The 13,729-nt window shown below is 43.2% G+C and overlaps 2 protein-coding genes across 5 annotated transcripts in view; one reads left to right on the plus strand and one right to left on the minus strand.

Moving 5' to 3' along the window:
- Window positions 1-941: 941 nt before the first annotated feature.
- On the minus strand, window positions 942-10,759 carry LOC125170600 (atherin). The gene is made up of 3 exons (XM_047867288.1): window positions 10,749-10,759; window positions 10,386-10,581; window positions 942-10,240 (listed from the first exon to the last, which is right to left on the minus strand). Exons 1-3 carry the CDS (start codon window positions 10,757-10,759, stop codon window positions 9,671-9,673), a joined length of 777 nt encoding a protein of 258 aa, XP_047723244.1. The 3' UTR covers window positions 942-9,670.
- ARID2 (AT-rich interaction domain 2) overlaps window positions 10,748-13,729 on the plus strand; it is a 180,767-nt gene continuing 177,785 nt past the window's right edge. For all 4 annotated transcript variants that reach the window (XR_007154154.1, XR_007154153.1, XM_047868003.1 and 1 more), the window contains exons 1-3: window positions 10,748-10,972; window positions 11,088-11,181; window positions 12,251-12,348. Coding sequence is in view for 2 of the 4 variants with exons in the window: in XM_047868003.1 (XP_047723959.1) it covers window positions 10,881-10,972; window positions 11,088-11,181; window positions 12,251-12,348 (284 nt within the window). In the remaining 2 variants the exon portion in view is untranslated. The remainder of the gene's footprint in view (window positions 10,973-11,087; window positions 11,182-12,250; window positions 12,349-13,729) is intronic.

Genomic DNA, 13,729 nt, shown 5'->3' on the forward strand with positions numbered 1-13,729 from the left:
CTGATTATTCAAAACCGTTGCACCTCCATCTAGAAACACTAAGGGCAGTATAACATCCACATAGGATTCTAAAGAAACAATCGAAGTGGCCAGGCACAATGGCCACTTTTAAAAAATTTTCGGCAACCAGACTGGATTCTTTTTAAATTCCTAAAATATTAATGGCCTATGAGATTTCCAGGTATCCACTACCTTGTCTCCATCTAGGTTCCTAGGTTCCAAGATATAGCTTGACCTTCACCTAAGGCGGCCTTGTTAAGTAAGTAGTATTACTTGTCAAGTATGACTTGTTAAATCAGTAGTATTCCTGACTACTTGTCAGATTCAAAGCTCTTGTGTCTTGGGTCTATGTTTTATGTTTAAGATGATTATCTCACCCGTCAAAAGATTTATCATTAACTTTTAGTTTCTTACAGAAACAATGTGTAGAAGAAAGTTTCTTGGACACGTCCCACTTGAAGCACTGGACTAGCAGGAACAGATCAGAGATAACTCTTGGTAGCACCGGGGTCTATCTAGATAGCTGATGGACCTTCTGTCCTAACACTGGCTTTCTGGTCAGGAAAATTCAATCTCATGTTTCAGATATGTCTAAAAAACCTTCCAGACCAAGAGAATCCACCATGAAGTAACTAAAATCTCCAGGAGCCAGCATCATTTAACTTGCCTGTCAATAGCAAGGTTTTGCCTCTGACTTCATTTGATGGTTCTTTTTTTAAATTTTTTTTTTTCAACGTTTTTATTTATTTTTGGGACAGAGAGAGACAGAGCATGAACGGGGGAGGGGCAGAGAGAGAGGGTGACACAGAATCGGAAACAGGCTCCAGGCTCCGAGCCATCAGCCCAGAGCCTGACGCGGGGCTCGAACTCACGGACCGTGAGATCGTGACCTGGCTGAAGTCGGACGCTTAACCGACTGCGCCACCCAGGCGCCCCTGATGGTTCTTAATTAGATTAGAATCTGTCCCCTGCAGTATAGCCCGACTTTTGCTTTTATGTTTTGAGGTTTGTCTTGGTCACTTCTGAACGGGGTCCAGAGATTATGGAACATTCAGGTAAGATTTACTGTTCTGAAAATCTTTCCATTTATTTACTTTTCTTCATGGAAAATAAATTCTTACTTGAGACCTGTCAGTCAACATAGAGAAAACTGGATAGCCAGTCTCTCTTCCATCAAAGAAGACTGGCAAATGACCACCACTAGAATGACAAGTGCATAACACCATGAAAACACTGGAAGAGTTGCAACTTGCTACACAACCCTTCTTGAACTTTGTGGTTTACTGAGTCTCAATTATAAGGTGGGGAGTGTCTCTTATCGATGACTGAATAAAACTAATTTTTCTAAAAATAATAGACCTGTACCTAGTTATTGCTCTTATATTTTTGGCTGTGGAAACTCAAAAGATACAGTAACAATACATCCCTTAAATACAGGGTTTGTTCTCAATTACCGCAAAAACATTAAGGGAGGAACTCTTATGATACCAGTGTCTTTTACCTGAATAATGTGTGCAATGTTTGGATACCGAGAAGTAAAAACCTCCTTTAAAGTTCTGAATATGGCACTGGTTTATCATGATAAAATTTGTGGGAAAATAATGGAGGTACCTGCCTTACATTCAGCAGAGGGTGTCCTTTAATTCTTACACAGCTTATTCCGGGCTACAGAAAAAATGCTGCCTGTTGTGGTAAACAGAGTGTAATGTACAAAATTATCAAATCACTAAGTTGTACACCTGAAACTAATGTAACATTGTGTGGACTACACTAAAAAGAAAGAAAGAAAAAGAGAAGAAAAAAAGTAGCTGTCTCATGAAAACAAATTAAATATAAGTGTGTTGCTGTTCTTTAAACAAACAAACGGACAAATATGCTACCGGACACTTTGAGTGAAGCCTCCAGCTTTAAATTGTGACTTTAAGAAAAAGAGTATGATAATTTTAAAGATACCGATTTCATTTGTCAAGTTCATGCACACTCATGGTCATACATATTTGGCCTGGCTTGATATTTCCCAAGGGGAAATGGTCACAACATCTGTGAAGCACAATGGTTCAGGGAAATAACATTCCAAGTGAGGTTATACACAATCTCAGAAAGATAACAAATTATTAAGATAAGAGAGCAATAAGACTGCTTCCCTAAATGTGCTCACTGAGAGGATGGCCACTGTACTAGGTCCTACAGAATCCTCTGGCTCAGATTTCACCTTCACCAGCAAAGAGGATGTATGTTCATGGGCAAGGAATGATGCCCCTACATTCCTGGCAACTCAAGCTATGTCAAAAAGAATTTGCCAAGCTGTACCAGACTGAGAGCTAAGACCTATTTACACAGGCAGGTAGCCTTTTATAGGGCACTTAGCCATTAAAAATTTTTACAAGGGATAGCAATGAGCCTAAAAATGTTAGTCCATATGTAGCAGTAATAGTTATAAATATGTTATATAAGTTGTATTTCAAATGTTCTTACCTGGTTACTAAACAAGCAATGCACACTGGCAAAAAAAGTCTAAGTGATAAGGGGATTCCTACAGATTCTAATTTAAGATAAAGTATTGCCTACAAAGCCCCAGACCTCATATCTGAGCTCAGTTTTCCCAATAATTCCCTAAAGTAAGGCCTTTTAGTTTATTCTACCATAATTCCATTTTTATTTTGCTTCTTTTCTGTCACTTTCACTGATCAATGACTTCTGTTTAAATTCTTATACACTATTCTTTAAATAATAAATGATTCAGATAAATTTATGGTATTACACACATTTGCTTAGCAAGTATGATTCCGGAAATTGGATTTTATTAGCAAGACAGAGGAATGTTTAGAAGAAAAAGAACTGATTTGTGAGCCAGGAGGCATACTGTAAAATGTTTACCTTAAGAATGAACTCAATGTGTAACATAAATCAAGTGCATCAGCCTAATTATTGGAGTCTGAGAAAAGCACATGTTTTCTCTCAAATATGCCCTTTCCCTTTGGTTCAGTAGGGAGTGCACCAAAATCTTAATGTTAGTGTACATGGAAAACAAGAAGGGTGCTAACCTTCCCCCACCCCTAAAACAATGCATGGAATTATAAATTTTAAATAACAATAATTATGCATATAAGGATCTATATCCAAAAAGGAGCACAGAAATAATTAATGTATTTCTAATAGCCACTGAACAATTTAGAAAATGCACAGTTAGGACTGAAGTGGTTTAGCATTTTTAAAAAAGGTTATGATGAACTGCAGTCTGACTAGTATCCTTTAAGTTCTAATTATCATACACTGGACCCACAGATAAGCTACAAGACCCTGCTGGGAGATAAAGCTCTGTTGACAGATCTCCACAAAAGCAAGGTCTGGGCCAACTTCTAGGGACATTCCTCAGAAAAGGGAGCAAAGAAGAGCAGAGCAAGTAAGTACAAAGGAGAACAGGAAGACTGCAGTGTGACCTGGCCACACCATTGGTAACATTCTGATCACTGTCACCCAGGAACACAAAACACGCACTACTATGCATGCAATTATAATAAATGCATATATATCCCTAGGCATTCCTAAGAAGTTAAAGAACTATTTTGGGGACCCATTTTGAATTAATTTAACTTCTTATCCATACATTTTCAGTAGAGAACAAATTGAAAAATGGTTAAATGCATTTAATAAAACTTTCTTAAAAAACCTATCGTCCTTTAGAAACAGATTTTTGTTTGTTGGCTGTAATTCTTATAATCTGATCAACTACAAGGTATTCCTTAACTAAAGTTTCAAAATGCCTTTCCCTTGAGGCCCACACACAAAATACAAAGCAGCCTCTGAAGTGATGCTTTAAACTTCCTACTTGTCTTTAGCAAACAGAACTTTAGCTTTTTGGGTATCACAGGGCCCTTTAAGATGCCCATGCCTGCTGAGACCCTCGCCCTATAAGAATGAACAAACACAGTGTTTCACAGGGTTAGTGGATTCTTTGAACACCATATATAGACCACAAGTCAACTCTCTTATCCAGTTTAGAAATAATACTAAGAGCAATGTTCTAAAAGTCTCTTAAACTGACATTGAGAACAAGGATAAGGTGGGAAGGAGCATATCTGTGGTAGGCACAAACCCACCCAGGGTGTTGTGGTCTTGGTATCATTATTTTTGGTGGCCCTAACTTTAATGGAGCAGATAAAACAACTGAGGTTAGCAAATGGCAATGTCAAGGATGGATTTAATTCAGTGGGAAGAAAGCAAATTCTTGCATACGCTAAAGGGAGGGAAGCTTCTTTTCAGTTTCCAGAAGAGGAGGACCATTGTTTAACCCCTGATTAAACTTGAGGAAATCTATCTTTAAATGCAGTTAAAATTACTAGACATTAGAAAAGGACCTACACTTACACTTATTTAGGCTAGCAATAATGACTAATGGCTGTTTAATATTGGTATTATTAATAAGAGATTATGTTATTAATAATTTGGTTATAAGATGTAGTGCAACACGCTTAAAATTTTCATTTTTGTTTAAAACACCTGCAAGCATTGTAGTTACATGTAAATATTAAGTCAGGTATTTTATGCCCCCAAAGAACAGATAGTATTTCTCATGTACATTATCACACACAGATTATTCTAGAATGTTTTTAATTGAGTTCTACATACCACAAATTATGTCAAAGAACCATGGCACCTTTAAAATTGTTGCCACTAAACCTTTGGTTAGAATTTCCCTTAATGGATGGCAATAAGCCTCAACAATTTACACTGGCTCTGGTTGACTTTCAATTTTGACATGCAGTTTGTGGTATGTTTTCAGAGAAAAACAAAAACTAAATAAATTATTATTAAGTCAATACTTCTCTGATTCATATAGCTATAGAGGAAAACCTATATATGTATTTATGAAACCTAATTATTACATAGTTTTGCATTTCAGCCTAATTCCTATTTTATTGTTTCACCAACAAGACTGCCAACTCTTTAAGCTTTACAGCTAGTCAAGAATTAAATTTGCATTAAATACAGAATTAATGTGTCTTTGGAGTTTAATTTTTTTAAATTAATAGCAAAGTGCAATGTCAGAAGAGTCAATGTACCAAAAAATTGAAACAGAAAATCAAATTTCATTAAAACAATTCCTGTTCGTTTGCTCAGTAGTATATTTTTTACACTCCCTTGCTTTTCCCATAATTAAAAAGTTAATTACTGGAATCATATTTTTTGTGGATCTGAGTTTTCAAAGGATGTGATTTAAATGCTGCTATTAATATTTTTACAGCACTTTGAATAACAGTAATACTACACTGATCCTAACAGTAATATAATTTTGTATGTAATTATATTTAAATGTCTCTATTCTAAGTAGAATTTTGAATTTAACTCTATGCTAAACATCCTGCTTAAGTGTTAAAAATTAAGAACTCTATGGTCTGAATATTTTGTTATAATCTTCTAAAGCTAGCAGTTAAGAAAAATCTAGTATACTGGAGTATAATTTCCTTGAGGGCCAAGTCAATTTCTCTCGCCCTCTCCCATTTTGCCCAATGTAGGCATTCAGTAAGTATTTATTCAGTGACTTAGTAAACTGCATTGATAAAAAAATAATTATTTCCTTGGTTTAGTATTTATGCTCTCCTAGTTTTCATAACTTTTAAAATACTATAAACAAACCATTAAACTAGTAAAAACTGTGGTACTTTATAAAGAGCACAGTTAGTTTGGGGCCTACTGTTCTTTTTTAGTGACCAAATTAGATGAAATAAATAACAATGCACAAATGTAGCACCTTAAACCCGTAACAATTAAAAAAATTCAAGATTAGGTAACTGACCTAATGAGAACAGCTCCCTGTGAAAAGCACATTTGGGGATGCTTCTCAAAAGAACACTATAATTGGCTAAAATATAGTTTTTTAAATTATTAAGTCTTACTACACTGGATTTATGTACAAAGCATAGTCTTTAATATCTATTGAAAAGAAATTACAACAAAGAAATATCCCAAAACTTATCAGACCCTTTAGGAACAAACCATTCAAAAGTCTGTCCACTGCAAATTCAGAATATCTACTTAAAACCTTAACCTGCAGTAGAATAAACTATGTCCTCACTTTTTAAAAGCGTAGTTACAAGTAATCCTTAAGAGTCGCTATCATGAAGAAAGACCTTATCTATGATTTGATATTATAATCAAAGGTTCAAACAAGACAAGTTAGCCCACATAAAAAAGTACAGCAGTAGACACGGGCAAGAGCAGCAAAAGGTGAAAGCATTCTCTTATCTTACCAACAATTCCTTTCCTCTTAAGATCATCTTTAAAGACATAAAACTTTTAAGTTCAACTGCCTTGTTCAACCAATTCTTTTAAACCATAGAGTAACTTAAAATCCAAAAATGTCTCCAGTGAATCGATGTACCAATTCCTCAATTAAGGTAGTTCAGCTGTTGTAATTTTATAACCTGACATGCTTGATTTGAAATTTGGTTTAGTTTTCTAAGTTTTATATAATATTAAAACTGATTATAAGGATCAGAGGTGCATATAAAATAACAAACTTGTAATTATGATGTGTAGGGTTTGCAGTTACAATTAAAAACCACACTTTTTGCATTTTTTCACATCAAAAAGGCTTTGTCAACATTTCTCATCAGAACAGTAAACTATACAAATTGAGTTTCAACAATTTCCACTGTCACTGGTACTTTTTATAGGAATGATTTCTATTGATGCTTGAAAACTATGAATTATTTTTATTTACATCATCAAATTAGAGAATATTAAAGAATATTGTAAAACTGTTGCACTCCTCTATCATTTTCTTCCAGGATCCACCTGCTCTATGCTGCCCACTATAGGAAATGCAGTATGGTACAAAGAAGCGTAATACCATTCTCTAGGGTTCCTGTTAGTACAATCCCATAAAAAAATACTCTGGGTACTTGGGTGCTAAGATACGGTGGGTATTCTTGCAAGAGATACAGACTGGTTAGTGGTCACTAAATTTATTAAATATAAAGAACATCAGTAGGAACACACAGGATCCGAAACTGTATCTTGGTAATGCACACACCAGAACTAGCATTCGGGTGCGGCAGGGCATGGAACTTAGTGATTGAGACGTAGCCTGCAGAAAAATGCAGCTTTGCCCTAGAGAGGAAATATGAGGGTCAAAATCAACACTGCCAAAACACCTACAAAAAAAGAAAAAGTCATGCAAATACAAATGATTGCTGCAACTGTAAAATAATTTTTTTTTTTTGTAAATAAATTACTTGTATAATGCACATTTAAGTTTCATCAGTGAACCTCCTCCCCTTCCCTTAAACCATGTAAGCATTCCTCTTACAAGCGAATACCCTCAATAGCTTACTTTTGCCTTACATTTTTCTGGTCTTGGGGAAGTTGAATCGTGTAGTAATCTGTGAAACATCAAATTTTATGGGTTTTTTTTCTTTGACTAGAGTATATCCAAAATGTTATGAATTTATATTCTACCCATCAGATATACTTTAGGAGTCCATTTTGAATATGATGGGTTCTTTTCAGAGAAAGATTTTTTTTTTTCAAAGTCAACTCTTCAGTTACACATTACATCTTAATTTTTTTTAAGGGCATGAAAACGTTAGATTCCCACTCCAGGTCTTTGCCCTTCGATACTCGTACTTAAAAGCAAAGCACACTATTGTATATGCAGGTGTGTATACACATAAACACACATTAACAGCAAGCAGTGCTTTAAAAGTGGCAACCTCCCCTTCAAAAATAAAAATAAATGCCATTTCTCCACTCTGCCCTTTGATATGAAATGAGACCGATATGCCCACTGCAGAGTGGGATGCTAGAAAAGATGTTCTGACGTCTGACCGGAGACATTATCAACATACAACCCTAGATCCCGACTCGGACGACCTAAATTTCAGTGTACATGCCCTCGTTCTCACTCCTGCCCCACCAGCAGCATCCAGGACCCGGGTCCGGATCGCGACCACCCGGTGGGCCAGGGCGGCCCGAATCCCCGAGTGCGGCCCGCTCCCCGCAACCCGGCTTCCCTGCTCCCGGCCGACCGCGAGTTCCCGGAGCAAAGGCGTCCGAGGTTCCCAAAGCCCACGACTCTGACGAGGGGTACCGACGGTGCTGTGGACTCTGGCATTTAAAAACTACCGAAAAGTCTCGCTGCACAAGTGGCGCTACTAAGGCCGCCGCTGTCGTTCCACGTCGCCCTGTCCCCGTCCCCTCGGAGCGGGACGGGCGGCTCAGGCGACCCTCCGCGAAATCGCGGTCAGCTGCCGGGAGCGCGGAAGAGCAACCAAAGCGACCGAGACGCCGCAGCTTTCCCTTCTCCCCTTAGTTACAATTACCCCGGCGGCTTCTGGCGCTTCCTTCGAGAAAATGAAAATAATAATTTTTTTTAAAAAGCGTGGAGGTGCTAGAAGTCGTTGACATTTTCCGTTGAACGAGATTCCCCTCGGCTCCATCTCTTCAACAGGATCTCCAAACTCGGATGCATCCTCAGCAGAGGTATTCCATGTTGACAGATCTCTCGCCTCCCACAAAATGGGGCCGAGGAGGCGGCCGCTGTCTCCTCTATGGGCGCCGCCATTTTGTGAGGCGGCGGCGGCGCGGCGGCAGCAGCCCGGGGTGTGTGTAATGGTTGAATAGAATGACCCCCTCTAGGGAATCCCCGGCGCTGACAGTTACGTAAGGGGCTGTGCGCAAGTGCGGCGTTTAGGGAATCCGCACAGCGCCGGCCTCGCAGCTCTGCGGCCCACATCTCCACCACCCCTAAGAGGACCGGTGGGGGAAGGGACAGATGACCTGGTCTCCCTCCTACCCCACCCCCCGCTTCTTGCCTCCGGCCCCGGCCCAGCTTCTCCACTCCCCCAGCTGGGTCTCCGCCTTTCACTGGCTTCCGTCTCAGACACTCACTGGCCCTTGGGTGTCAGGAACTTCCTAGCCACAGTCTCATTCCAACCCCATTTAAGAGACAAACTTTACTTGGGAAATAAATCCGTTTCCTAGAGTGAGCACCGGAAGCATGCTGGACTACATTACATAATTTTTTTTTCACCAGCAAATAAATGTTCCCATTGGAACTACTACCTGAAATAATCATCCAGACCTGTATAAGCCTGTGACCTTGGGTTAGTCGATGACTTTGCTAATAGTGGCGACCACTAAAATGGGAATAAAGATACGCCCCACACTGTGAAGCTTAATTAGCATTTGTAGCAAAGGGCCGTCTCCAGCACCCCTTGTAAATGCAAACTTAGGTGGGAGTATTTGTTGAGATTAGTCTCCCTTTAAGCAGCTTTATTAACCTTCAAAATATTTTCCACGGGGATGGCATTTAAGACATTTGAGAGAAAGCAAGGAAAAACAAGGCATTATTCACTATTTAAGCGCTTCTACCTTTAAGATATCTTAATGTAAAAATATAAACGTTAATTATTGTTAAGGTTCAAAGAATTGGTTCCCAACCAGTTTAATTACTGTTTGCATAACTCAGCATAAAATAATCTAGTTTGATATGTGAAACCAAAGGCAAGATGAATTAAGAGCATTACTATATTTCCACAGAACTAGGACAGACAGTTCACATTGTATTTAATTTACAGTTTGCTAAAGTTAGTTTGTGGATAATTCATGGAAAATGTGCTAATCAGGCCCCAAAATACTAGCACAAGGCTCAGAAAAGCCGATTCCTTTAGACCTTGGGGAAAAAAAAAAAAGGTAACAAATATGACTTTATTCCGATCTGTGAATGATGCGTAGCGTGAGGAGCTGCCCCTCGGAGCTTCCCTTCCCTCCCGAGCGCCAGACCGGTTGTGTCGGGCTGGCAGGGACTCAGAGGCGGCCCTTCCAACAGCCGGGCCGGGGACGCGAACATCGCCTCCACCCCTAACCCTGGAACAACCGGTAGTGGCCGTTTCCCCGCGCCGCCCCCCTTTCCGCCGGCTTTGTGTGCGTGTGAAATGTGCGGCACATTGCAGATGAACCCTAAGCCCGGCGAGCCGAGTCTATTGTTCCCCGCGAGGAGCTGCCGGGGCGGTGTGGAGCCAGGCGCAGTGCCGCGGCCGGCCCTCGGGGGTCGCTGTGCGGCGCTGGCTGCCCGGCCGTGGCGGCGGCGCTGGCGGCGGCAGAGAGGGAGGCTGGCGGGGAAGGAAGCGGGCGGGCGGCGCGCAGCGGCTCGGCTGCCGCCGGTGCTTTCTGCCCGGGGACGCCCCAGCCGCCGCGGCGGAGGCCGCGCGTGAATGTGTGCGAGGGCCCCGCGGAGCTGCGGCCGGAATACACGCTGTCACCCCTCTTTCCACAAACCACCACACAGACCTCCCCCTCCCCACCCCCAGCCCCGCCTGCCCCAGCCCCGCCGCCGCCGCGGCCGCCGAAACTCCCGGCCTCCGGCCGCCCCGGCCCCTCACCGTCGGCTCGCCTTTCCCCTCGCCCGCTCGCGCGCCCCCGGCAGCAGCACCATGTTGAATCGCGTCCCCAGGCCGAGCCGCCTGGGCCGGCGGCGCTGAGAGGCGGGCGAGAGCCGGGCCGCGGGGAGGGAGGGAAGGAAGGGGTGGGGGCCGCGCTCGCCCCGCGGCTTCGCGCGGATCCGGCAGTCGCCTGCCCCTCTAGTTTCGCTCCGATTTCTTTAAACTTTTTTAGAAATTCCCCTCCCTCCTTCCCTCCTCTCCCCCTGGCCTCCTGCTCCCTCCTTCCCCTCCTCCTCCTCCTCCTCCCCCTCCCTCCCTCCCTCCCTGCGCCGCCGCCGCCGCCGCCGCCGCCGCCGCCGCCACCGCCGGCCCATGACTGAGCCCCGCCGCCGCCGGCCGAGGAATGGGCTCCGGGCTCTGGTAGGAAGCGCAGGGAGCGGGGGGCGCTTTTAAAACACCGATCTGGGTTTTTTTAAAACCTCCTTTGAAAAAATAATGGCAAACTCGACGGGGAAGGCGCCTCCGGACGAGCGGAGAAAGGGACTCGCTTTCCTGGACGAGCTGCGGCAGTTCCACCACAGCAGAGGGTGAGAGCAGAACCGGGGGGGCAGCGCCGGGGCGAGCCGGGGCGAACGGGGCTCTCCCGCCCGGGCCGGGCGCGGGGTCCCGGCTGACAAGTGCGGGGCTTTCTCTCTCCCGCAGGTCGCCTTTTAAAAAAATCCCTGCGGTGGGTGGGAAGGAGCTGGATCTTCACGGTCTCTACACCAGAGTCACTACTTTAGGCGGATTCGCGAAGGTGAGTGGAAGTTTTAATTTGTATTTCCCTCTCGCTGGCCTCTTCCAAAAAGTCTCCTTTGACCCCGGAGTGGGCGCTCGGGGCTGGGGGGGTGGCCCGCGGGGGCAAAAGGCGTTCTTTTCGCTCGCAGCCGGTGGCACGGAGGCGGACGGCGGCGGGGCTGTTTTTGGCCTGGTGGCTCGCGTGCGCGCGGCGGGCGCGGGGCTCGGGCGGGCGGGCGGCCCGGCGCCGGCTCGCGCCCTGCCCGGTGCCCGGCCGGCCCGACGGGGTCTGAGCGCCGCGGCGGGGAGTGCGGGCGTGCGGGGCGCCCGCCCGAGCCCCGCGCCCGCGCCCGCCCGCCCGCTCGCTCGCTCGCGAGTCAGCTCTGCCGCCGCTGCCGCTCTAGCACAGGCGGAGACACAGAGACACACAGACTCTGAGAGCAGTTTTCGTGCAACTCAAAATTAGCGCGGGCAGGTTTAACATCGATAATCGGCTGCGAAATGATCCCGGCAGCCGGGGGCACAGCCTCGGCCCCGTCGCCCTCGGTTTATACAGCTAACAAAAGAAACCAGGACCTGTCTCCAAATAGCCATCTTAGGCTTCAAGGCTAGGCAGAAGCTGTAGGCCTCAAAGAAGGGCCTATGGAGATGGATAGATCTGGGAGAGGGATCGGAATCGGCCCCGGCCCCGGCCCCCCCAGAACCTGCGGACGTCGCTGTCCGGAACAGTATTGATCCTTTTGAACTTTTTTTTTTTTTAGTGTAAACGGACCGCGTTGAGATTTAAAAGGGGGCGACAGAGGGACTTGCGATTGGTTATTGTCCGGGCTTCAAAAACAAAACAAACCCACCACCACCCCCCCCTCCCGCCCCCCAAACAAAACAAGTGCTATTAAATACAGGGCTCTCGGGTGAAAACACGGTGATTCGAGCAGCCCTTGCTTAGGAACTCTTACGGATCGATCTGAAACACCCACTGATGCTTGAGGTATCTACAGATCTCTGTAGAATGGGTATTTATTTCACAGTTAGGTTAGAGTTTTCTTGGATGGTGCACTCTCAGACAAGTGTGGCTGTGTTTTTAACAGGTTTCTGAGAAGAATCAGTGGGGAGAAATTGTTGAAGAGTTCAACTTTCCCAGAAGTTGTTCTAACGCTGCCTTTGCTTTAAAACAGTATTACTTGCGGTGAGTAGTAGTGACTCTTCCACAGTATTTGGAATCGAGGGACTTAAGGGGAGATTTGTTTTTAGCCAAAAGAAAGCCCCCAAACAAACCTTGCACAGCAGACAGTCTCTCGACTTCTGTTCCATTTTTTCAGTCTGAGAAACATCAAATACCCATAAAGCGAGGTTGTAGGAAGGTGAAAGTTTTCCTCATCTATTTTAGGATTGTTTACATTTTTCATACAGGATCTTTACAGGTGACACCCTACCCCCCATCTTGGTAAACATTCTTTTGTGACATTGTTATTGATGGCTTGATATCCACGGAGGGGCAGAGAGGTGATGCTTAGTAAAAGAGTTAAGATAGTTAATGAAACTTTGTATCCCTTGGGAAAATTTTTCTTTGCCTTCGAAACTCCTTTGCCTTTTTAAAATCCTGACTTTAAGATTTTTAAAAAATGAAACCTCTTGTGTGGAACCGTGTAACGGAGTGGTTTTTCAGTAGAATATTTCTACACTGCATAACGTGCTGGTGCCTTAGGTGACCCAGGAGAGTTTTTAGAGTAAGTTCTTTGGAATTTTTGAGTGACTTCAAAACGTTCCAAAGGATTATTATATATGTAGGAAGATTACGAAGTGGAGTACAATGATTTCGATTTTCTTTTCATTTTCTCCCTCCTTTGACTGTATATGACAAAGTAAATTGTTTGTTCAGTTGATAATGTGATACACTTCAGAAAAGATATTTCCTGATTAAGCTGTATTCTTATTTTTTTCTGCTAGGAATATTTTCATATTGTAACCTGTTATGAGGTCATCTTTCATTTTTAATGCTTACTTACTCATAGAGGGTCCTTAGTTGGTGGTGGTTATTTAAAACTAAAATAATGCTCTTCATATTTATTGCTTTTTGATAATGATATTAAGGGATGGCCTTTTTTTAGTTAATGTAGCTTCTGCATAGATTGAGCTTGGCACTTCTCATTGCTCCAAATGCAGTATCCAAATGTAGATACTCTGTCTTAAGTTCAACACTCTGAAGTAGGAAATGCCGTAATTGCCCAGGTGTACTTTCTATTGGCTATCTTAGACTGACTTCAGGCTTGAAGCTGAAGAGTTCACAGAACTTTTTGGATAGTTACTGAGTTGCACAGAAGTCTAGAAAATATTAAATATGGCTAGTTGTTATTTACTCTAGTTTGTCTGTGATGGCAGTAGGTGTGAGTGCATTTTTAAATAAAGATCTAAAGCGAAAAACAAAGTCAAATTAAATTAACCCCCCAAAACTGTTGATTTGGTGAGAAGTAATGTGGTGAGAAGTAGAGAATTTTATATTTATGGTGATACTCACTTGCCCATTTCCATTTATAATATTGAGAGGAATATTATTCATACAGGTCTTG

Source organism: Prionailurus viverrinus, chromosome B4 (genome assembly GCF_022837055.1).
Source record: "Prionailurus viverrinus isolate Anna chromosome B4, UM_Priviv_1.0, whole genome shotgun sequence".
Taxonomy (NCBI): Eukaryota; Metazoa; Chordata; class Mammalia; order Carnivora; family Felidae; genus Prionailurus; species Prionailurus viverrinus.

Bases quoted from the DNA above. Each gene is read 5' to 3' on its own strand.
- LOC125170600 (XM_047867288.1), bottom strand. The intron at 10,241-10,385 runs GTGAGGGGCCGG...TTCCGGCCGCAG, and splicing joins AGGGGAAAGGCGAGCCGACG to CTCCGCGGGGCCCTCGCACA.